Below are 25,859 nucleotides of genomic sequence, written 5' to 3'. Positions count from 1 at the left end.
CGGTAGTGATTTTCTAGGGGCGGTTTGTGTATAGAAATAGGGGTCCCATTCAAGCCGTGTAGCTGATCATTTAAAAGTTTCAGTACGACGCATTCGGTATAAACTTTGACTAGATGTGTTTGCCACATAAACGGGGAGAGACTTCTTTCTACCTCTAGGATTTTGTTAAAGATTTTCACCGCTGTCGCGGGCGGGGAAGAGGATCATAGAGATAAGGGAGGAGTGCAGCCGCACGCTGTGCCCATTTTCGGGCAGTCCCCTTCTTTCCCTCCAAGATCACCGCAGACGGCAGCCAAGAAATTAAAAGACGCTTGCTCCTGGGGAGGAAAGCTATGGCAAATCTAGACAGCATACTAAAAGGCAGAAACATCACCCTGCCAACAAAAGTGCGTATAGTTGCAATGTATGGCTGTGAAAGTTGGACCATAAGGAAGGCTGAATGCCGAAGAATTGATGCCTTTGAATTGTAGTGCTGGAAGAGACTCCTGTGAGTCCCTTGGACTGCAAGGCGATCAAACCGGTCAGTCCTAGACGAGATCAACCCTGACTGCTCTTTAGAAGGCCAGACACTGAAGATGAAGCTCAAATACTTTAGCCACCTAATGAGAAGGAAGGACTCACTGGAGAAGAGCCTGATGCTGGGAACAACAGATGGCAAAAGAAGAAGGGGACGGCAGAGGATGAGGTGGCTGGATGGTGTCACTGGGGCAGTTGGTGTGAGCTTGAGTGGACTCCGGGAGATGGTGGAGGACAGGAAGGCCTGGAGGAATGTTGTCCGTGGGGTCGTGATGGTTGGACACAACTTCATGACTAACAACAACAGCAACCACCTTCTTTCCCTCTTCTGTAGTGGCGCTTTTAGAAGTGATAGTCATGAAGCAACTATGATATATTCAAAGCACCTCTGAGAGTGTAATGCTGACTCTTTTCTTTTTCTATTGGCTCGGTGGAAAAAGAAATGTCCCAGGGAAAAATGATAATCTGATACCTCATACCCAGGAGCAGAGAGCTGAATGGACACCGTGATGGATGGAACCAGGCGACCCAGCCAAGCTATTCTGAACAGATGTGGAATGAAACTCTATGATAGTTTCCCCCCCGTCATTTATTTATTTATTACAATTAATATAATAACAATAATTGTAACTATTGTAACTAAACATTACTGATTTACCCAATTAATATATTAATATCAATGCTACCTCGAACAGGACCATCTTCATTTATTTATTTATCTAAAGTTTTTATATGCCATCCAATACTAGAGTCTCTGGGCAGCTTACAAAAAACAAAAACACAACAACAACATGCCAACAAACAACACACTGCATTTAACCATCAATGATAAAGATAAAATCAATTAAATGTTAAAATACTGGGAAAATACAAAGTACACTAATTACTTAGTTAAGATCATTTATTCATTCAGGTTGCCCCACTTCCCATCCAGAACTGCATTGATTCTTGTGGTTCACACCCCTTTCCTTTTATTAAAATACATTCAATAAAAGATCTCCAAATATTTTCAAACTTATTTTCATTTGTCAAACCTTTTTTCCATTTAATATTGCAAGTTAACTTATCATGAGTAGCTATATTCCAGATTTCTTTATATTAGTCAACTATATGACATTTTGTTTTCCAATTCCTTACTAAACTTACTGCTGTTAATAAATTTAACCTCAATTCTTTAGCATTTTCTCCCATCTGTTCTCTAAATAATGGCAATAATGCTAATCCAGGATCAACCTCAATATTTAAATTCAATATTTTACCTATTTCTTTAAAGATCCTTTCCCAAAACTCATTTATATATTTACACTTCCACCACATATGGAAATATGTACCCAATTCTTGGTTGCATCTGCAACACACATTGAAATATTCATCATCCATGTAATTCAATTTAACTGGAGTTAAGTACCTTTTCCAAACCAGTTTATAAAAATTCTCTTTAATTCTTATTGACATACATTTTAACATTCTCTTATTCCACATATTACTCCATTCTTCAGCTCTAATTTCTTTTTAAATCTATTTCCCAAGACTCTTTAAGAGGATCATAGCAATCCTCCTCTTCTAGTAATATATTTTAAATTTTACTTGTCATTCCTTTCATCCACATATTGTCTTGTTTTTCTTTTTGTAAAATTATATCTTCAAATTTAGTATATTCTCTGCATTTACCAATTTTCTTAGTCCAATAATCTATTTGAAGTATATTGCACCAATTTATTTTACCCTGTCCCAGTGTAGCTTGTATCATTTCTTTACTCTTCACTTTCTCTAACCAATCTTTCAACCTAATTACATGTTTACTCTTCAGTATTTCCTTCAAATTACTACTCAGATTTACTGGGAATCGTTCTAATTCCTTAATTTTATACCCAATTACCTATGATAGGTTTTGATGGGTCTAGGATTCAAACTGCTATTCATCTCTACTCAGATGTTAGTAAGTACCATTGCATTTAATAGGCTTTACTTCAAGGCAAGTGGGCATAGGATTTCAGACTAAAAGTAGCCCAGTGTTGCTTTCACTGACAGCTGGGGTAGGCAATGTGGTTCACTCCAGAAGATTTGGCTTACAATTCCATCAGCCCCAGTCAGCTGATGCCAATGTCAGCATGATGCTGATGTCAGCATGGCCAATTGTCAGGGACTGTGGGAATTGTAGTGTAAAGCTTCTAGAGGGCATCATTTTGCTTACCCTGACTTAAGATGTACACTTAAAAAGAATCAAGCAACTCTCTTGCACTCTTTTTTCCTGAAAATTGCACCCAAGTTTTCCCATCTATTTAAAGTTTGTATACACCGTTCCTTAGCAGACACTCTCAGAACAGTGTACATTTAAAACAGCATAAGACATGGAACCATAAGCATATCCATGATAATAAAAAATAAAATAAATAAACAACAAGTAATCAGGCAAGTAATAATACACAACATAGTAACAACTGATTCACAGCAAGCCAATCATTGTATGAATAAAGACCAGTATAAAATCACAACCTTATATTCAGCAATTAAAATAATGGGAAAATTAAAAGTGTTTAACCTTGCACCAAAATGTATAAAGGGTCGGTGCCAGGCACATCTCCCACAGGAACTGGTTCCAAGTTGGGGTCAAACCATTAAGGCCAAAACCTGCACCTCACTGCTTATTAAGCATGGTTGTACATTCTCACTTGTCAAGTTTCTGAAGACACCTCCTGCCCTGAATTAGAAAAATTTTTAAAGCTACTGTATTGATTGTTGAATACCACCAAGACTCCACCTAAAGGCTGTAGAAGTTTCTAGAAGTTAAATCAATGTGGAAATGGTTCTCTAGTGGTAGGAATTGTGAAATTTGGTGGTATCAAACACAATTGTGCCTCTCTTATATTAGTTATTCTCTCCCTGGAACCAAAAATATAATCTGTTATCCCTACTATTATCAAGGAAGGAGCTGCAAGCTACACAGGGGTCTGAGTCGTGCAGTGAGAAGGCAGCATCCAAACTTTTGTTCAGTGCCACACACATAAGATAATCTTCTTAGCCCACTTTAAGAAATCCAGAGTGACTAACAGTCCCTGATTTACAAGCACTTGGGATCTCATTAATTCAGACTTAGGCTACTATGCAGTACCCATTTACTTGAGGCTAAGTCTCATTGCACTTAATGGAACTTCTTCATAGCTATATACAGAATTGCACTCTCATTTGCATTAGGATTACAGTTCTAGTTGACAAAACTGTAGTCTAGTGCAAGCCTGTTGAAATTCCTGGTACTTCTGAGTATATTTCTTAGTAGGCATATAATCAAGGTGTTTATACTAAGCCAGCATGATTTGTATTTATTTATTATGTACATGACCACCTCTCAAGATAGCCCACATTTAAACATTTTGTTTAAGACATTTAAACAGTCTACAACAGCATCATGCCCTGTGTCTGATAACACAGACTCCTAATGTCTCTGCTTTATAGCTAGTCCCCCTTTTATTGCCAGAGAGGAGCTGGATAAAATTTAGGCTAGACTCTTGTACACACTTACCTGGGAATAAGACCCTTTGAGCGCTTTATTTCTGAATGAACACGTTAAAGAGTGCACTGGTAAGAGTGTATCCCATGTTAACACAACTCAACTACCATTAATTTCAATAGATCTATTCTAGGTAGAACAAACACTGCCTACAACCACATGTTGTAGATTATATGAGTGGAGTCAGTTGAAGCTGGGGGGTCAGACTAGATGGCCTGGAGGTCCCTTCTGACTTGGGTTTTTTTCCCGTTTCTATGTTTCTACAATCCTTCATTTCCTCTCAGAGATGAAAAGCACACTTCTAAAGTGAGGTTACACAAAATCCCACTTCATTCAGTAAAATCTTCTCCTAGCCATCCATGACTAGGATGGCTACCTTCAGGCACTGCAGCTAATCTCACCTGTATAGATGTATAGTATTTACAGTCTGCGTATTGAGCCACCCCATCCATTCTTGAGCTATGGCAAATCTAGACAGCATACTAAAAAGCAGAGGCATCACCCTGCCAACAAAAGTGCGTATAGTCAAGGCTATGGTTTTCCCAGTTGCAATGTATGGCTGTGAAAGCTGGACCATAAGGAAGGCTGAGCACCAAAGAACTGAGGCCTTTGAATTGAGGTGCTGGAGAAGATTCCTGCAAGTGCCTTGGTTTGCAAGATCAAACCAGTCAGTCTTAGAGGAGATCCACCCTGACTGCTCTTTAGGCCAGATGCTGAAGATGAAGCTCAAATACTTTGGCCACCTAATGAGAAGGAAGGACTCACTGGAGAAGAGCCTAATGCTGGGAACAATTGACGGCAAAAGGAGAAGGGGACAGCAGAGGATGAGGTGAATAGATGGAGTCACGGCGTGAGCTTAGGTGGACTCCAGGGGATGTGGGAGGACAGGAAGGCCTGGAGGAATGTTGTCCATGGGGTTGCGATGGGTCTGACGCGATTTCACGACTAGCAACAACAATCTATTCTTGCCTCCTTGAGTAAGGTCGAGATCAGCCTAGTCTGTGTGTGTCTGGCCACATTTTAAAAACTGATTCTAGGGTGCGGTTGGCCCGCAGCACATCCACTGCAAGTACCGCCAAATTCCTACCCTGAGTCCCCTAAGTAACGGATAGGAACCCCTAAGGGGCGGCTGCGAGAAGGGCAGGAGGAGGAGCTTCGGCTCGTACCGCCTGGAGGCAGACGAGGCTCCTCAAAACGTCGCGCAGTCGGCGAGGGCGCCGCCGGCAGCGCGGCGAGGGAGTGCAACGGAGCGCCCCGCAGCCCCACTAGGAGTCCTGCGGGGCGTCCAGGCTTGTCGCTCCGCTCGCGTCGGGGAATGAGCGGGCCGGCCGTTGGCAGGTAGGAGCGCGTCGGAGCGCGAACTTTCTTCTCCGACAGAGGGTTTGCTCGCAGCCGCGGGGCGCGGGGTGCTGCCGGTCTCCCGTCCAGGCGCGGGGGGACCGCGCATCGCCAGCTCCACTTCGGAGAAGTTCGCACCAGCCCCGAAGGCGGCGGCGGCGAACGAGGGGAGGGTCTCGAAGTTCGCTTAAGCGTAGGCTGCTTAATAGGCATCGAATGCGCCGGTCATCGGGCGTTTGGCTTTGCGCACGGACTGGCGGTTGTCTTTGCTCGGCTGCTGAAAACAGGGCAGCGTGATGGGCGAGCGTTCTCCCTCCAGCCTTTTCCTGTTCGGAGGGCCACCATGCGAAACGCAATAAATGTAAGATAGCACAGTAAAAAGGGAACAATCCAGTTTTGGTTTGGTTTCTTGGCGGGTGTGCTTGTAGGATATGTGTCCGGGGGGGGGGGGGGGGTTCTGCAAGGTTTTGGGGTTCTCACAGAACTAAAAGTGAAAGGTAAAAGTGAAAGGTAATGCCCATTTAATATTTTCAACTCTGGTATCCAAAATGTACCCAGATTTAAAGCACAAAATGTACAGTGCTGGAGAGGGTGAATGGCACACCGTTTGGATAGAAGGCATGGGATGTAAATCCCGCACTCTTAGAAAAGTTAAATTACAAATGATGGGATAAATCGACACCATGGTATTTTAAGAATAGTTCTTACAGTAACTTTTTATCCCAATTACAAAGTTAGCAAAATAATTTCATCTTCATTTTTACGTAAGGGGTTCATAACTTTGACATGCATGCCCAGGACTCAAGCTCACTTATGGAAGAACTGTACTAGCTACTGAGAAGTTCCACTGAGCTTGGTGGGACTTACACCCAGGTTGGAGGTGTGGGATTGCAGCCTCATTTGTACATAAGAATAGTGGCTAGCTAGGTGACCCTGATAAATAATCACATGGGGCCGGAAACCTTGTGGAAAGTGGGGACTGTCCCCTTCCTGCTCTTCCTAAGTGGCACCTCAATAGTTTGTGTGTGTTTAACTTGTCTGATTTCTCTAAAATAGGAGTAATTTTTGTAATAAAGCACCGGCATGTCTACATTGCAACAAATTGTATGCCTGGCATTTATCTGCACCTTTTTTATTCTTAACTATCTTGGGAAGGCCTGCTGGAAAGGTGGGATAGAAATACTTATAAGTATTTATACTTATACTTATAATGTAATCCTAATATCATGTTTGATTGCATACTAGCCCTAGGGGTATTCACATGCCCATTTTGCAGTTTGGGAAGCTGAAGCTGCTTTGTCCATGGCAAAGACCACATTTTATCCCAGATCTGCTTAGTCTCTAGGTTTAGTCCTACACCCACAGAGCCATACTGTACCTCATACGGAGCTGCTGGCCAGCTGCTGGAGTGCAGCACAGGGACAGTATTGATTTTTTCCATCTTTGAGGATGTGTGCTGATAGTTTCAAGTAGACAATCGTATGCATGTCTACTCAGAAGACATTTCCATTAAGCAGAATGAGATTTACTCTCAAGTAAGTGTATGTAGGATTGCTTGTCCAGTTATCCCCTCCCCCACCCCCCATCATTGCCAGTCTGTCCATCTCATCTAGCACAAAGGGAACACACTAGACTGGACAACAAATACATTATCCTTTAGGGTTACAATCCTATGTACTCTTAGGATGTATACTGAGAAAAGAGGTCATGGAATTGAGTGCAACTTACTTCTGAGTAGACTTGCATTGAATTTATTGCCAAGTAAATTAAAAGAGAGGAAATAATGAGCAAATGTGATTGAAGTTAATTCTTTATATTAGAAACAACCTTTTGGAGTCCAAAACACACTCAGACAATATAAGTTATGAATAATGCATGTGCATATATTTAAGCCTTTTGCTGGCAAAAAGCTTTAAATGACCCAGAAAGGACTAAATACAGCAATATATGCAGAAGTCTTGAATGACCCAGAAAGGACTAAATACAAAAATATATACAGAAGCCTTAAATGACCTAGAAAGGGTTACACAAGTGCATCATTCATAAATGATACGCTTAATGTACATTTAAGACCCAGGAATTGGTTACCTAGTACAAAGAGTGATGTGAGATATTATCTTGAGAAACCGGTGCTTTGTCCTAAATTCATTCAGGCAATAAGCATGGCCAAATAATCTGCAGTAACACTGAGCCGCAAAGTTCCTAATTCAGTTGAGGATACAAGTGTGGAAGACTGCATCTGTGTGCACAGGAACACCCTCACCCAGCTTGGGACAAAATCAGAGATACAGTTTTTATTGTATTCTTAGTAAAGTTATTGACATTATTTATATTTATATCCAACTTTTTCATTGCCAGGAACCCAAGGCTGCTTACCTAATCTTCCTCTTTCCCATTTTATCCTCCTAACAACCCTGTGAGGTAGGCTAAGCACAGAGTGACTGGCCCAAATTCACCCAGTGGGGACCTGAATTAGACCTCCTGAGTCCCAGTCAAATGTTCTAACCACTACACCATATCGATTCTCTGGTAGCCACTGTAGAGGACCCAGATTGGAATAAAAGGTTTTGAAATAAATAATGTTTCATTTTTTCTTCTCTAGGATGTGTGTTTGTAGTACATTATCTGCCAAATGACCTTTTCTTCCCATTTTTAGCTTTCACCTTTCCCTATTTTGTTACTTGAGAGTAATAGAAATAATAGACTACAAGCTATACAGTAGAAGTTTCCCTTTTCCTAGGAGTGAATCCTTTTTCCCTTTTATTTCTGCACCACATGATCTTTTAAGTGTTAAAGGAAGCTGTGACCTCTGGCTTAAGAAAAATCTAAAACCTTCTCTGACGTTTGGTGCTGTTTTTGAGGATTGCTTCCCCCCATTCTCTTAAAAGTAGCTTGTTTTAAATAGTTGTATTCTAATCTGTTCGCCTACTCTTGGAAACTTTCGTAATGGTTTTTATTACTTTCACCAATGATGTCGATTGCTCCAGGCATCGGTGGCCTTGTGACTGCGAACTCCTCCCCATGGACTAGATGAAACAACCCAGTACAGGAAAAAAGGAACAACTGCCTTATGGTGACATTCAGAGGAAGGTCACATTTTATTCAACATTTGGCTTGCGAGGTAAGTTAATTCTCCCCCTGACGTATGAATCTTCTTACTGCTTTTGAAAAAGTTAATCTGTAACAGAGAGGATTGCTTTACACCTGATCTATTACTGCGCTACCCCCTTTCTTTTTGTTTTGGTTGCAGTGATTCAGAGTGAGGGGGATCGTTTACACCATGTCGGAATTCTGGTTGATTTCAGCACCTGGGGACAAGGCAAATCTGCTGGCCTGGGACAGGATGAACACTGTGACTTCCAAGGCCAACCTGTCCAGCAACAGCAAGTTCATCATCCCTGACCTCAAGGTAAAGATGGGACTAGAAGGAGGGGAAAGAAATTAGAAAGCAACAACACACAGGGGGGTAGACCCCCCCCTCAGCATTCTTCATGGCGGGGGGGGGGGCGGTCTAATGTGACTGTTGAGAGGGTCAAATTATGATTTGTCTGAGAAAGAAGTTTTGTTTTCTTTCTGTCTGAGGTGTTTTCACATCAGGGATGAAAGTAGGAACAATTCTGTATGACTAATTAATGAATTAATTAGCAGCAGATGAAACTGGATATTTAAGCTTTTTCATTGAACCTGTCTTCTGTGAGAAGTCATGAAGACCTATCTGTGGGTAAATTAAATAGCCTATGGGGAAAAAAACTGGCCTCTGAAAGCTCCCAGTTAACCAGTATACATCCCTATCTTATGTATGCTTACATTACTGATTTCACTCGACAAGTCAGTGTATTTAGAATTCTAGCCTGGACACTTGCAAGGGAGAAAATCCCATGGAAGGCGGTGAGATTGACTGCTAAGCAAATGTACACAGGCTTGGACTGTAAAAAAGGATGGGCATGGCTACGCAGGAGTATATCCCATTGGATTCAGTGAGCTTCCTCCCAGAAAAGCCTTACCCAACTTGACTCCCTCCAGCTATGTTGACTCCAACTCCCATCATTCTCAGTCTGATGTGAACCTCTGAGTGTCTTGCACATCTCTTCACTCTGTTAGAAAAGGAAGTTTGCATAATAGGTGGAAAGTTCCAAGTTTATGGTAGTTAAAATGTTTTGTCATTTGATCTCATTAATGAACATCACTTTGCTGTATAAATCATCTTATGTGGGTTTTTTTGTCAGTTCTCTAACTTCTTTCATATATATTTACATTGGTGTCCATCTCCTGTGAGCTTAGGCGACACAGTGCATCAGCATGTGATAGCATAAGCATGTGACTATGACAGGAGAGCTGGTTCATAAAGCCAACTTCTCTGATTGCAAGAGACATCTGTGGTGTCATCCAGGATAGAAATAGCCATTTTTAATATTTTTACATTACTGATTTCTTCCCACATCATGTTTAGATGGGTTTTTTTAGTGTGGGAGAATGGAGAGTTTAATTTAATTCATCCTAAAGATAAAAGTTTTAGGCTGTGGTCCTATACATACTTACGGAGAGTAAGCAAGTCAATGGGACTTGCCCCTAAATAGGCACATACAAGATTGTGCTATTAGTTTTCTGCCCACCAGAGTGGGTAGTAAAACTCACTCTGACTTCAGTAGCCCAAGACTTTCTTACAGTAGTTCCTTCATGAGTGACAAAGCACAATCTTTTTTAGGAATCTTTTTTTCCCTATTGAGGAACAAAAACGATTGGGAAGCAGTTCACAATGGTCTATCACCATGACACAAAACGCACAATCTTTCCTTCCATAGAGCAGACTCTCTAAAAGGTATTTTAAAAAGGTTCCCTTAAATCTTTGATGACTGTCCACCCTAATTTGAATAACCTAGAAGTTCTTACTTGCTGGCTGCTCTTTTGGAAAAGAAAGGTGAAATATATTTTGCAGCTGATTTGTTTATGCTTACTGTATTCGCGTTCCTTTGTGCAGGTGGGGACACTGGATGCTCTTGTTGGCCTCTCTGATGAGTTGGGGAAACTTGATAGCTTTGCTGAAAGGTAAAACAGATCTTATTTACTACACACAAACAGCCAAGGCATGTTATTTTTATAGGACACAGTGTTCCTGTGTGAACCACACTCTGACTTGCTTGAGCCTAGCCCTAGAATTCAGGCAGGAAGTGGGAAGGATTGGCTGTATTCTGAATAAGGAATAGTCTATATTCTCTATATTACATATTTTATATGTCTATATATATAATAAAAGGTATTTATATTTTTCTGTGCAAAAAGGGTTATCCTAAAGGCCTAGATCCTGCTTTTCCTACTCAAATCAATGAGAATATTGGCAGGCTCATGAATCAATGTAGATGGTTACATTCATACTGGGAATAAGCAGGAAAATCCTTGTGAAACGTGGTCCCGTTCCTTCTGTATTTTCTGTTCTATGCCGTAGCACTAAACTGAGAAGCCTCTATCTAGACTGACCTAAGAAAAGGAAATAGCATTTTAAGAAGCAGTGCAAGCATTCCAAATGGCTACAAGAATTCCTAGGATAAATGTCTCGGTTCTGCCCTCTCCTATTTTATTTAAAAGGATGCCCATTGGCAGCGTTACCTTCCAAAAAGCTCTGCATTCTCAGGTCCTACATATCTGAAGGGCCTCCTCCTCTTGTCTTTTCCGCCATGGCCTTAGAAATGATCCCACTGCCCACCTAGAACCATGGCATTGTGGGTTGGTGCCTACCACATTGACAAGAATCACACTGTCAGGTGCAGCCGAGTCATGTTAGTTCAGTCTAGCATAGCACAGAATTGTGGGAGAGGGAGATGGCGTGAGAGTGGTTTATCTATTCCCGATGCAAAGGCTATCAGAGATTGGCAGCCCTCAGTCAAACCTAGCTGTTTGTGAAGTTCTGCCTGGCCCTTTCCCTGCTTCTGGCTGAAAGGTGAGAATGGAGAAAGCAACCATGCAAGGCCGTGTCTCCCTCTTTCAAGTGAGTGTCCTTGCCACCCTTCTCCTCCTGTTTCCCCCATCTAATGGAAAGTATCAGGATGGGAGGCAACAGCATTGCGTGCTTCTTTTGGCTTGTGCGATATCCAGAAAAAACTGTTGCACTCAGGCCCATCACTAGTGTGGCCGCTTGTGAATTGCCAAAAAGAATAGTAAATAGGGTGTCCATCTGCATAAAATTTACATATGTTGGTTTATATGCATGCAATTTTAGAAAGAATTGTGATTTAAATAAAAATGCAGTACCTCTCAGCATAGCAGGAAACGGTTGCATCAAGGTCAGGCTTGCTCCATCTACTGCTTGGGTGCTGTTGAAGGGCAAACAAGGCCAGCTCGACCTTCTGATCATTCTTTAAACCAGACTTGAAGTGGGTGTATATCAATGTATTTATACACATCGCATGTATCGGCAGGGATCACATGTCACCACAACCCTGCATGATTTGCATGGTGCATGGATTGTGCCTGGATGATCAAGTGGTTTCTATGCTAGTGTGGTTCCCACGCTCCTGCTCACTCTTCCTGCTGTTGCCATGTATCCCATCAGCCACCACACCTGAAATTCAGTCCTGTGCCGGAAGCCGGAGCAGTTCCTACAGCAGCTCCCATTCTATCCAGGGGACTTTATGCTACCTGCATTCTGTGGAAACTGCAATGCTGAATTTCGCCCATCAGAGAAACCATGGCAAAGCATGAAAACCACAGATCACTGTTGTTTCTTATGGTGGCTTCTAAGACCCAAATGTACCATGCTGAAATACCATGACAGAAAACTTGACAGACCTTCCTGGTCAAGAAGCGACTGTGGAGGATTGTGTTTTGTGGACCTGCTCCTGGCCCTGGCCCTGAGCCTTGCAAAAACCCACAATTATCTCCATATTGCAGGGCAGGGAGAAAGGGGTGCCGGGTTGGATGCTGAGCCAGCGGTAGCCTGTTGAAGATCATTGGAAACAGTCTTAGGCAGCCTGAACACCTTCATTTATCTTGCCTGGTATTGCTTCCTCTGCTTGGCAGGGGCCATCGGTGGTCTCAGGCAGAGGACATCCCTCCAGCTGCCATATCCTTTTATAACTATGCCTCGCTGAGTTTGGTGAGACCGACTCCTGAGTCGTTCTGCAAAGACTTGCAGGGGAGAAAGCTCTTGTTGCTTATTCCCATCAGGCCGTAACTGCTTATGGCAAGATCTGAGCTTGAAGCTCTCCTCGGGTCCCTGTCTTCTTAGCCACATGCTCCACTGCAGCAGGTCCCACAAGGCAAAGCAGATGCAGCAGGTGAGGCAAACGCTGCTGGTGGAGCAGCAAGTGTGCTACAGAGCTTAAGGTTACAGACACCTAAGCCCACGATTGGGTCAGAAGCAAAGCAGAGGAGATCGGGATTTGCATTTCTGTTTCCCTGAAAGCTGTTGGTGGAGCTGTTTTTAGATCAACACGCAGGAGGAGCACTGGTAAACTTAGCTAGGCAACACAAACCTGTCGGTGCTGCTTCTGGCCAGGCCAGCAGAGACAGGGCGAGTGTTTTCAGGGTCTATTGTTTCCATGTACTTTTATTACTTATTTACACAGGGAGATGGAGTATTTTTCCATGTCATGATCAAGCAGCATGTGGCATTAGATGCTTTCTTGATGCATTCCCGAGTCAGATGGCATGCTTCTTTTCCACATCTATTTTAAAATGGCCCAGGTGAATGATACACTGGAGAGCTGGGCTATAAGATATGTATATATCCCGTCATCTCCAACTAGCACTGTCCACCACCTTGCTGGTTGGGATGGCAGGTGTAGCAGTCCAACCCATATGGGGGACATCGGGTTGAGGAAGGCTGATCCAGACTTTAAAAGAGAGCTAATGGTGCAATCCTGGGCATGTCTAGTGTGCTTAGGAAACCTGTTGGGCTCTTCCGGTTCTGCAGCATCAGCAGCATTTGGCACCCAATCACATGTACATCTGAAGCTGCGGCCTCATCCTGCTTCAGCAGTGCATCAAAATGCATGTATCTCCATTGTTGACCACTTGCGGGCTGCAGTTTAGAAAATGCTCCTACTCAAATCCCAGCTGTGCTTTCCCCAGCACAGTACTGCACCTGCTGGACAGGTAACACCTCATGGAGTTCTCCCTTCTTTATACTCTTTATACTCCTAGGAACAACTCAAAACCTGGACCCGATCGCTAAAAAAAACTTTTGCTTTGGGTATTTTGCTGCAAATTATTTCATCATTTTAATCATTTATTTGAATTGTCTTTACAACAATCTTTATATGAAGTGTAATCAAGAAACTTGCCCAGTATATTGGAGAAGTTTTGGAAGACTCAAAAGATAAAGTACAAGAAAATCTGCTGGCAAATGGAGGTAGGTCCTAGAAAATATCAATATGTTTGAAGTGTTTGGTTTGGTTTGTTCTCATTTTCATTCAGTTAGCAGTTGGGTGGCTTTGGCTTTAGAAAATAATTATTCCAGTTCCAACTTGGCTTCTGTTTCCACTGACATTATTCTCATCACTCTTTGTGGGTGGTGCATGATGAAAATCCTGTAACTGTTTCAAAAATGCTCAAGAGTGACTATTACTCATTGACTTCTCTTAGTTCTTTATCTTTTCCTCATGGTATGGAGAAGTGCACAGTAGCCTCTGTATTATTTACTCACACATTTGTTTGTGAGTAATTCACAAATGTGTATTATTTGTTCACAAATAATATTAAGCCATGGTATGAGCTATTGAATTCTGGGGTGTTATGACATGTGAATGTGCCCATGCTAACAAACTGTGGCTTAACAAAGCATGAACAGACCAGTAAGAGAATCCATGGTTTGTTGCTGGGTTGTGAACTCTGGATTGTTTCAACCATAGGTTGTCAGGGGTGAATCTAGAATAGTGGGCTGTTTGCTCACACAGGCAGTGGGCACAAGCAGTAAAAAGAATCAGCTGTTCTTCTTGGCAGTAATACAGTACTACAAAGACATTTGGGATACAGAGATGGAGCATACAAAGGAAAGGGGAAATAAAGAGCCCAGGGATTAAGAAAACACACCATGGTTTGTTTGACTGTCTGCCAGATAAACCCTTGGTAAGAAAATAAATCATGGATTAAATAAACCCTGGGTTAGTATTATGTGCAAACCAGGCCAATGATTTATTTTCTTTATTCTGCATATTTTATCTTTGACAGTTAGCAACATTTTCAAACAAGGAAGGAGTAAAATCAAACAGTGTGTATTGGGGGAGAGGGTTAAATGATACCCTCACTAGAAGAGTTGGAAGACATACTGCAGGAAATGCCTTGCATCTAATGCAATTCTAGTTCATGTCTGTGTGTGGAAGTTATTGTCAATATATTTTGCTTAACACACCAAAAGGTGCTTTAAAGTTGTGTACCTTTTAAAGTTTAATCATCACACTAACTTTATTTCAGGAGCAAAGAATAAAATGAAATGTCTCAAGAGTATGTTGCATATGGATGACGGTTGTGTTTTTGCAAGCATGTGCTGGTGTGTTTAATAGAGTTGAGTCTCCATCTGGTTGTAGGAGTACAGTGATCAGGTTACGACGGATTTCTCTGTCAACCTCGTAGCATGATCACCATCTCCCTATGACTCAGATAACAGCAGGTTTGCCTCCCCGCTTCCCATGCCTCCTTTCCCCCAGTCTTTTACTTTTTCTTTCTAGCTACTTTGCATGTTTAACAAGAGGATGTAGGAACTCCTGGGTGGTGTGAAAATTCCTTACCGACTTCTGTATTCTTATGATTCATTTGTCTTGTACTTCACCTTACTTTATCCGTGTTTTTAATCTCTCAAAACTATTTATGAGCAATTTTTACTCAATAAACTAGTAAATTTGGGACTTCCAACTGAGAGCAATGTTAGGTATCTACCATTAATTTTGGCATAAGCAGCAGCTATTTTAGTACAGAGGCATGTGTAGAACTGAATGGGACAGGCCTTGTGAGGAATAAAGCCTCAGGTGTGCAATGGAACCACCAACGCAAATTCTGGGGTTGGAGGGAATTGTGAGTATTGGCACGTTACATTTCATATTCAGTAAGGAAGTGCACATTTATTATTGAAGCTTGGGAAGATAATAAAGCCAACAAAAAAAGACCACTGGAGCCTGCAACAAAATGCTGCAGTGTCAAGTGCTACTGGTCAGGTCCTCTGTCCCCGGCATTCTGTGCCCCACTGAATATGCTCTTTGGGATTCTTCTAGGGATCTCCATCCTTTAGGGGTCCCCCTTCACAAGATTAATTGTGCTTTTGCACAGCCTGGGGCTAATTCAAGGATCCTGAATCTCTTGACAATCAGATGCTCTGGGCTGTAAGATACCCCTGAAATATCATTTAGACTTATCCCAAACACTAGTTTGAATGCACATATAAGCAGGAAGAGCTATAGTTTTGACTCCCATGAGGTGAACCCAGTTTTTCTAACTATTGCAATGCTTCTGCTTGCCTTTTGTATTTTTAAAAAAAACCCTTGTGCATTTACCAGTCAGATTCATTCCTCATTGCAAAAATGTTCAGGGGGAGGGATGGGGCTGGCAGTGGGACCTTGCAAATGCCAATGTGTCTGCACAGGGCAGCTTGCTCAACTTGGGAATGTGGATGTGCGGACTTTCAGAGCATGGGCACGATTAGTAAGTTCATAGGGACTCCTGTTTTTCTTGTACGTATTTTTTCTCTCCTAAAGTAAATATATCGGCAGTTGCTTATATCCTTTATGTAAGAGTGGTAAAGAGGGCATCTGTTGGCTCCCTAGCTTTTTACACCCAGCTCTTTCTGTGCACGGTACACTTTCCACATTTGTGAAATATGAGACAGTGGAGGGAGACTTTCTGAGACTTGCCAGTCTCAAGAACTGAATTCAGATACTGAAAGGATCAAGTCTGATGTCATGAGAGAAGATGCTGAAGTGCAGCCTGTGGCTATCAGAGGAAGATAAATTTCTCTCAGCAGAGTCACAGCTAAAAGCAGACTTAAACACTAGACATTCCTTTATTTTTCTTTGCTAAGATCAGCTGGCTTTATACTGTACATGCTAGACATGATGGGATAGCTGGTCTTGATCATACCTCATCCCTCCACCCTGAGGAGGGTTTCACTTAGGGGCTTTTCTGTGTGCACAATATTGAGTCAATGAAGTACACAATGTCACTTGCACCCGTACTAGCATCTGGGAATGTTCTTTAGCCTAGTACTCCGCCTCCACTCAAGTAGGGGGTTGTTCTCAAACCATTTATTTATTTAATTTATATCCCACCTTTCTCCTGTTGTGGATCTCAAGGAGGATCCATGCCGTTCCCAGGTGGTCTCCCCTTCAAGCTCTGGCCAGCCCCCGACCTGCTTAGCTTCAACATGGTAGATGCTTTATGTGCCTTCAGTTCATACCATACTTGGAAGAAATCCATAGCACCCCATGCACAGGACATATGCTTGATGTTTGGCGTTCGTCCTCACCCTGCTGCAGCCCACACACCCCAACCAATGCTATTCCAGGGGTCCACCAACCCTGTGGAGCAGCTTTTGGGTTCTGTGTGTGTGTATGTGTGTGTGGATGAAGGGAATCTGGCTGTATGGGCTGGGAGTTGGAGGCATTTTTCCTGTCTGAACATGCATAGGATTACACCTTTATTTAAACTATTTCTAGGCCACCATTATCATCACCACCATTATCATGGCATTTAGATCCTGCCTTATTTCCTCTCGGGAGGAACCCATTCAAGGCAAATCTCCCAACAACACAGCTTACAAAGTAAAAAATGGGGCATATACAGATACATCAAGTAGACATACCTTGTACATCTAAATAATACAACAAATTCTACTTTGAAAGTCATACATGATGAGACAGCAGCCTTGAGAGGCAAATCTTACAAAATTCCTTTAAAAACACTGCTCTTTTGGAATGCCCTCTGTATATACATGCACAAGTTTGGTTTGAATAGATCCTCTGACCAATTTAAGAATGCTCAGGTGAGCAGAAATTGGAACATTGAAATAATTCTCTTATGAGATTACCTATAATAATAAAAGCATGGTATTCATTGTAAAAGCAAAGGTCAGATGCATGCCATTGTACTGAATTTATCCCTGACTAGAGAACAGTGTTTATTAAAGCTGTTTATCTGTCTAAATATGCTGTTGACTGGATTTCCCCATATCTTTCTAGTTGACCTGATTAGTTACCTGACAAGGTTCGAATGGGACATGGCAAAGTATCCCATAAAACAGCCACTTAAGAACATTTCAGAAGCATTAGCAAAGGTAATATAATTTCACTTTCATGAAAATTCACCTTCACAAAGACCAGTTCTCAGGACTGATAATAATGAAGTGTGATAGAGGCAGTGGGAGTTTTGTGGATTACTTTTGCAGGAAGAACTTTGAGTATTTTGAGTTTCATATTAAAGTCAAAGAAAATAATCCCAGGCCTAAAGAGATGGGTGTTTTTCACAGCAGTGTAATCAGTCTCCTCCCAGTATAGATTTTCTTTGTATCTGAGGGAAACTACCATGTGATAACACAGGCAAATTGTGGGCATCCAGATGTTTTGGCCTGCATCTTCCAACTGGCATAGCCAATTTTGAGGAAGTTGTAGGCCATCTTGGGGAGCACAAGTTGCCTTGTCTAATATATGAATTCCTTTGAGATCTTTTAGGTCCAAATATTCTAAGGCAACCTATAACAGTTAAGCTCTAATAGTTCTCCCTGTGGACATTCAAGGTTGGTTGTACAAACATACACAATGAACATCAAACTCTGAGCTCAGCTACACAGGATTTTAAATGCACATTTACCTTTAATGTGAAGGTTATTAACACTTTCCTCTCCTGCTGCAGCCCTGAGGAAAATAGCTCATTTGAAACTGGTATTTGTGCTGAGAGGAAGTTTCCCATTGGCACCAGCCATGAAATGCCAGCTTCAAAAGAGCCGTTTCTTCCAGGACTGCAATTCCTCCTTCACACCTACTGTGACCATGGTAATTGTCACATTTACCCTTCTGGTAATATTTGCATTTTTAAAAACCTACACATGAAATGCAAATGTTCATTTAACTTCACAACTAGTTTGGTCCTCTGATCTGGTAAATATAGCAATACAATCCAAATTTATTATAGAGTTTTGTTTTTGTGCTGTTACATAAAACTTCTGACTTTATAAACATATGCAGCATTTACATGGCTCAGCTGGATTTCTCTCCCTCACATCTCCTTTTAATATTTAGCAAATTACACAAATAGAAACAGACATGAAAAACCGAGCAGCTGTGTACAACAACATCAAAGGAAATCTCCAGAACCTGGAAAGAAAAAACGTGTATGTATATATATAAAAAATAAGACTGTATATTAGTAGTGGTGAATTACATTTTATATGGGTTGTGATATTTATTTGATGTTATGATCTAACATGTCATTTGCAGTGAAATATAGTCCTAGAGACAAGTGATGTTTTATTTATGTTTCATGTGGACTAGGTAAGTTCCTTAGAGCACAATCCAGTGCCCCTAACTACAGATGCAAGTAAGTCCGCTGCCCATGCCTTGTGCTGTATCATTTGTCTAGACAACAACCATGGAGATTAAGGAGGGGAGGAAAGGAGGCTAGGGAGCCAATAGGAACCAGCATAAGCTGTTGGTCCCAGCCCCTCCACTTTCCAGCATACTACTTTTCTGACAGTATGGTTCTTTCTATACTAGCCTTTTTTTTCCTTTTTTTTTGGGGAGTGGGTGCAGGCTTAGCCTTAGGAGAACCTCAAAGCTGATCTTTGACTAATCCTTTGGCCCCCTGCTGGGATTAGGAGGCCATAGGATCAAACCCTTTGTGAATCTGTTGGTGGGAAAGTAAAAATCAGGGAGGGGAACTTGATTTGGTGGGGGACCAGCTGACAGTAGGGAAGGGGGGCATGTACTGTGCTTTTGTCTCATCCCAGCTACAGCATCAGCTGGAGCTCCTCCAGCCAGTGCTTCTGTCAGGGACTTGGAGTGAGGCTTTCTGCAGCCACAGCAAGCCCAAATGCTGGAAAGCTGCTGCAAACAAAGTGCTGGAGGGAGGAATGGTCCATCTGGCACCTTGCCTGAACCACGTCTTCAGTGGGGAACATGAGAGACTGCAGGGCACACAGCATATTGTTTGCCCTCCCAACTGAGATGACAAGTGGTGCGCTAAGGGGGATCTCCAGTGACCTCTGATCACTGGAAACAGCAGCTCCTCTCTCCACTGCCCCCCAGGAAAATCCAGGCTGGGGAGGGAGCAGGGCTAGGGAGCCCCAGCAAACTGGGAGAAATTCCCTGGACTGGATTTGGCCCATGGGCCAGAGGTTTCCCGTCCCTGAGATACATGTATGCAATACTTTAAAACTATATGAACTCAGGTTAAATAAGTGTCTATTTTGCAGAAACACTGAAGAGGGGAAATAAATATAAATGCTTGGGGAACTGGTCTTGGTTCAAATTGTTCCAAGCATATACCAAGCAACTGTAAGTTTGTTTTGGTGGGGGCATGGCAGGCCAACCATATCCTGAAAATGTATCTCCAGATGCATACAATTCTAGAATTACTACAAGTTTAACCACTGCCACTAATCAGCTTTTATAAGCTTTCAGCAGTGATAATACTTATGCCTCCTAATGCTGGGCGGTTTTTTGTCTTTTCTTTTAGGGGAAATCTTCTGACACGTACTTTAACTGATATAGTAAACAAAGAAGACTTTGTGTTGAATTCTGAGTATCTCATCACTCTACTCGTTTTTGTCCCCAAGTAAGAATAACTTTGACCTTCCTGTGGATGAACTTAATCATATCATTCAGCATTCACAGAACAGTTTAGAGGAATTTAAGCACTTCACACACATTATTTCAGGGATCCTCCCAACAGCCCTGCAGGGATGCCCCACTTACCCTCATTTTGCAGATATGAAGTTGAGAGAAAGTAGTTTACCGGCCAGCTGGCGCGTTCATGGCAAAAACAAGCTTTGAAGCAGGGACCTTGTGGTTTGTAGGCCACTGCACCAGTTGACGTAACTAATGCATGCATTTTGCATGCAAATTGTGAATGAGAGAGACCCCAGACATACATTAGAAACAAGATGCATGTTTTCCGAGCAAGAAGTATATTCTGCTGTACCTGTGTAAAGTGGCAACATACAAGCTGCACAGTCTTATGAAAATAAAGCTAGAGTACACCAACTCCCCTCTTCCTTCCCTTTTAAAGACTGATGCTGATGGACACAATAGCGAAAGCAGCAGCTCTCCCCACTGCTCCTGCTTGGTTTTGTTGATGCAAGCCACGTCAGCATACTCATGCAGGATCAAGTCCTGGCTGACAGCTCTTTCCCCGTGTATCTGCCTGGCATTCAGCAGGAAGCTGTTAAGACCCAATGGACTGTATAAAAAGAAGCAGAGGTCACAAAGCGCTGTACTAGCTGTGGTTTCTCTGCACACCTAAATGTTTGTGTTCCACCTTCCTGGTTTCAGGTCAAGCTACGTGCAATGGCAAAAAACATACGAATCGCTCTCCGACATGGTAGTTCCTCGCTCTACGAAGTAAGTGAGATGGCTCAGCTGGCCCTTTTCTCTGATCCGTTGCAACTTAAGCCTCATTCTCATAATTCTTGATAGAGGATGAACTGCCCAGTGACTCTTTCCCTTCCTCATCCCTGTGGAAGGTATGGCAATGAAAGCTTCAAGAGCACTGAAGCTTCCTGATAGCGAAGCATAGATTTAGGACCTGTAGGACTTGAACCTGGATTTAGAGTAAGGTTATGGAACAGAGGACTTACTCCAAGCATTTGGCACCTGCATTTTCCAATTTGTTTCGGTTAACGAAATATGAAATTTCTCAGCTTGGTATGTTCCTGATCTGAATGACATGGAACACTGGAAGCCTGGTTTATTTGTGGACAGGACATTCAGTTTGGTTGGGTGGCAGGGCTCCTGTTCCTTCAGGAAATTGGAAGAAGAGTGTCTTTTAGTTGATGCTCTGTTAGAAAATTCTCCTTGCTTAGAAAGAGCTATTCATTTATTTACCATATTTGTATGCAGCCCCATATTGTAATTTTTTCCTCAGGGCCTAATGCTATATTGACGAATTTGCACCATTGACCTGACTTCTAAAATGACGGGATCCCATCATTCCTGATGCTCTGACCACTGTAATGGTGCAGGGATGAGAAACTGTTAGCCTGTGGGGCTCTTTAACCCACCCTATGAAGGCTTTGCCAGTGGAAACTCCCCTCTCCCCCCTTTACCTTTCAACTGCTCGACTCCCATCAGCAATTTTCCCAGTATTTCCGCTGAGGGGACGAGTTGGCTGCTGGGTTCTGAAAAGTTTTCCTTTGTCCAATAGCAAACTGCTCTTATTTCTTATCAGCTGCTGGCTGGAGATAGCAGCTTTTCCCTGAAGAGAGAAAGGGCATGAGAAGAAACTAAGTTATTCTGTCCTGCTTACTTCTAAGTAGAAGTATCCTACTATAACCTCCTGAGGCCTTTCTTGCTTGCTTCAGTGTAGGCCAGAATATCATTATCTTAGTCCCACCTACTCTGCCTTTGGTTTTTCCCATAAACAGACTGCAACCCCAAGAGATCTTTTCCAGTTTGAAATTTGACCCCTGGACGGAAAAAAAGAGTTTACACATCCCTTCTGTACAGCAACTGCCTCTCCAACCCTGGTGCCCTCTCCAGATGTGCCAGGGACTCCAGTGGTTGGCTGGGGATAGGTATTGTAGTCCAATACATCTGGAAGGTAATTGTTTGGGTGAGGCAGCTCTGTTGTTTCAAAGAGCAGAGAACATGGTGGGGAGGAAGTAGTAGACCCTGATTTCTGGTATGCATATCTTTAAAAGCAAGGTGCTTTTCTGTTAGTTAAGAAGCAAAAGTGCAGTTGTATTGGGGGTTGAAGAAAGCTGAACTAGGCATGCTGTAACGGAACACACATAACACTGCTGTACCAGGCTGTGTTGAAGGGACAGTCGAGAAATCGATCCGATCTGGCAACCAGCCGCTTGGCTCATTATCCCTTTGTAAATTTTATGTTTTATCATTAATTGCCTTGGACAACTGCTATAGAAAGATGAGATAATTCTTTTCAAAAATGTATTTCATTCCTTCAGGATGATTGCTGAAGATGCAGAGGGAGGACTCTTCACTGTAACGCTATTCCGGAAAGTGATGGATGATTTTAAAGCCAAAGCAAGGCAGAACAAGTACTGTTCATTTTCTATTAGTGTGGTATTTAGCAGAGCAAAAACTAGGAACTTGTCTGCATTATTACATTATTGCTCCTGAATTCTGCATGAAGAAGAGCGCTCTATTCTGAAAAGCTGTACATTTAAACCTCTTGAAAAGAATTTCCAGGCACATTGTGCTTATGTGCAACTTGATAATAACAATTTTATATTGTTATTTTATATTGTTAATTTGTATGTATATTTGAATGTTTTATATTTTATGTTGTGAGCCGCCCCGAGGCTTCGGCGAATGGGGCGGCATAGAAATGTTTTAAATAAATAAATAGATAGATAGATAGGGACAGAAACAGGAACAGTACCCTTTATAAACCAAATATTCTAGCCAAATATATTCCCATTACACAAATGGGTAATGTATAACCAGTGTTGAGGCTCATGAATAGAAATATCTGCAAGAGTTCCTTGAAAGCTTTAAAGTTCCATTCCCCCACCATGATAAATCAGACCAATGTACTAGTTTTTGCCTCCCGAGAAAGCTTTGAATCTGTGTTAGCTGTAAATGCATGCACACAAAATCATTCTAAATGCACAGGTAAAATAAATGCACCTTTTCATTTGCTTTAAGGTTCATGGTGCGGGAATTTTATTTTGATGAGAAAGAACTGAAATGTGAAAAAGAGGAAATGAGGAAGCTAGCGTCTGATAAGAAGCAGCAGTATGTAAGTACGCTACAGCACTGCATACCTCTCAACAGAATACTGGATTCCAGATCTACAGCTTAGGAAGGGTGAAGACTGACTATTGAAGAGGGAAAGTGAATCACCTCAAGTCTTGTTCAACACGGCCGTGTCATGCAGGGCTAAATGTCAGGCCAACTGAATACCCCGAAAGCATTTCAGGATCCTACTTTTAGTGAAATAATTGTGCATGAACTGATTAGACACATGATATAATTTTGGTATTATATTGAAAGAATGTGCATCGCAGAGTATTTTAAACATATCACGTATATTTGCTGGCTAGTTTTTGGGGTATCATTGGCCACAGAGGACAGTCCCATTCCCCCACCATGTTAAATCTATTTTGGCTGTGCTGGAACTGTTCTCACGTGGCATGGCCTTAATGCACACACGGCAGGCACCGTGCTGAAGCTAGGCAGGTCTGGGGCTGGTGAGTTATAACTGGGAACATCTAGCCACCTTGAATTCCATAACAGAAGGTGCGACAAAAATGACAAATAACACCTGATTAAATGCTCCCCTGGTGCTACTTTCAAGTCTGTGTACTTTCAAGCAGTGTACTTGCTGCTTTTAAACTCAAGCAGCAGCAAGATTATTCTGCCCTCCAAAGCAACACTTCCTTTATCTGACGGAGGTTTTCCTTTAAGGCAGTGCGCTGCAAAGCTGGAGGAGAGAACATGCCTATCTCCCCACTCCCCCTGCCATTCTGAAAAGTAAAACAATAAAGTTTTATCTATACGAAGATAGGATATTGGGTCCTTGAGATTGAGGCTGCATGAAAAATGTTGATGGCCTACGCAGAAAATTCAAATGGCAGCTATCATGGTTATATAATAACCATCACCCACTAAATAATCATTTTCTGCTTTGGACTGATGCTTTGCCTTCTGCCACTTATCCAGGCCAAGCTAGTTAACTGTGCAACAGGGCTAGGGATCTGGGATGGGGCAGGATTAATAGCATGTAGCAAATATTTTATGCAATTCCTATATAAGTTACAGTATTTATGTTTCCAAACAAAAGCAGTGTACCTTTTTTCTTATTAAAGGGCCCGCTATTACGCTGGCTAAAGGTGAACTTTAGTGAAGCATTTGTGGCTTGGATTCACATAAAGGCTCTTAGAGTTTTCTCAGAATCTGTCCTCCGGTAAGTGAGTAAATAAAGGATTAATTTTCTTGAGAAAAAGATACAATCACATAACTAACTTACCTGCTATATACTCTAAAAATCAATATAAGGAAGGGAGCCTGATTTTTAAAAGCAGGGCAAATAGGAAATGTCTGATGCTGGTTATGACTTCAGAAAAAAATAGACTCTTCAGGTTACAAACTTTCTGCACTGGAACAGGGAGTTTGCTGCAGAGCAGAAAAAGGAAATTATTTGGAAATTAGTATTTAACTGCATTCAGAATATCATCAGGTATTTCACAGATGTACAGAACAATATAGAAGGGACCAGTAATTGGCTGACATCTTATCCCATTGCCTTAAATTTCAAAAAGGTATGGTCTGCCAGTGAATTTCCAGGCGATGCTACTTCAGCCCAACAAGAAATCTGCAAAGAGGTTGCGGGACGTCCTTAATACAGTCTTCAAACATCTGGATGAAGTAGCAGCAGCCAGTATAATGGATGTAAGTGTTCGGTTTATGGAAGACAAATGCCTTGTTTTAACTAGTACTCAATAAATTATTGCCCTTTTCCAGATTCCCAGGTCCTAAGCAACATAATGAATACCTACTTTAGTCATGCTTTTCTAACCTTTTCCAGGCTTCTGTGGACATTCCTGGCTTACAACTGAGCAATCAAGACTACTACCCTTACGTCTACTACAAGATTGACCTCAGCCTTCTTGACTGCAGCTAAGCAATGCCTGACTGGCCACAAAGCTAGTCCTCCAGTATTCTAGTATCTGATTGTGCATGAACAATGAAACCGACACACAACACTTCCACTCCAAGCTATTTCTTCAAAACACCATACTAAGACACCACACAATGGGAAGAGAGTCCCTTTCTGTGTTGGAGGAGCAAGTATTTTAAGCAAGTGTCAATAGCAGCTTCACCCCATTATGCTTCTACAGTAATTTTGCCCTCTTCCATTTTAAGTGTTAAAATTCTGGAAGCCTTTTCTGATCATGTTAGAAAACATGCTTGACAAGGCAATTGTGTTACAGTTGTATTTATTTTTTATGTAAGTTACAAAATTTCTCAACCAGGATATTAAATAAAATCAAGAAAGATCTGGTCCTCAAGATGATCAAGTACTCTTAAGTGGTGGATCTGTTAACTGTAACAGATTCATTCAATGTAGCAGGTATGCACTCTAAACTGAGCAGTAGGCCACAGACCTGGAGATGTGCACCAGGGCTCTGAACTGCTAGTCCTGATCTGCTCAAATTATGCGTTTCACTAAGTTATTTCAATTTAGTGAAATCCAGACAGATATATTGATGAGAACTGATGCAGCTAAGACTATTAATATCCCCAGTCAATCAAATGTCTGGAGAAATGGCTGGGGTGGGTACACAGCCAGCAATGAACAGCACTGGAAATCATGTTGCCAGTTTGCTAGAAGTGTA

General features: G+C 42.0%; 2 protein-coding genes across 2 annotated transcripts in view; one reads left to right on the top strand and one right to left on the bottom strand.

The window, feature by feature from the left end:
• The window catches only part of NOL10 (nucleolar protein 10), a 71,858-nt gene extending 61,442 nt beyond the window's left edge, over positions 1 to 10,416 (bottom strand). The window contains exons 1-2 of the mRNA XM_044418175.1: positions 10,318 to 10,416; positions 9,367 to 9,456 (exon numbers count right to left, since the gene is read on the bottom strand). Coding sequence (XP_044274110.1) covers positions 9,367 to 9,447 — 81 coding nt within the window. The 5' untranslated portion in view covers positions 9,448 to 9,456; positions 10,318 to 10,416. The remainder of the gene's footprint in view (positions 1 to 9,366; positions 9,457 to 10,317) is intronic.
• Positions 8,643 to 25,497, top strand: ATP6V1C2 (ATPase H+ transporting V1 subunit C2). Its single transcript, XM_044418208.1, has 12 exons — positions 8,643 to 8,771; positions 10,341 to 10,408; positions 13,624 to 13,709; positions 17,524 to 17,618; positions 18,580 to 18,671; positions 20,015 to 20,113; positions 20,830 to 20,898; positions 22,464 to 22,556; positions 23,167 to 23,260; positions 24,330 to 24,427; positions 24,783 to 24,912; positions 25,049 to 25,497. The coding sequence occupies exons 1-12, from the start codon at positions 8,643 to 8,645 to the stop codon at positions 25,142 to 25,144; spliced, it is 1,149 nt and encodes a 382-aa protein (XP_044274143.1). The 3' UTR covers positions 25,145 to 25,497.
• The last annotated feature ends 362 nt before the right edge of the window (positions 25,498 to 25,859 follow it).

The sequence above is a fragment of the Varanus komodoensis genome, unplaced genomic scaffold (genome assembly GCF_004798865.1).
Source record: "Varanus komodoensis strain SLA01 unplaced genomic scaffold, ASM479886v1 scaffold10, whole genome shotgun sequence".
Lineage (NCBI taxonomy): Eukaryota > Metazoa > Chordata > Lepidosauria > Squamata > Varanidae > Varanus > Varanus komodoensis.
The sequence above is the reverse complement of the archived record's forward strand: the minus strand, read 5'-3'. Positions and strand labels throughout refer to the sequence as shown.

Excerpts from the sequence above, each read along its gene's own strand:
- ATP6V1C2 (XM_044418208.1), top strand. The coding sequence starts at position 8,643 with ATGTCGGAATTCTGGTTGATTTCAGCACCTGGGGACAAGGCAAATCTG. Across the intron at positions 18,672-20,014 it reads AACCTGGAAAGAAAAAACGT|GGGAAATCTTCTGACACGTA; the intron begins GTATGTATATAT and ends CTTTTCTTTTAG. Across the intron at positions 20,114-20,829 it reads CTACTCGTTTTTGTCCCCAA|GTCAAGCTACGTGCAATGGC; the intron begins GTAAGAATAACT and ends TCCTGGTTTCAG.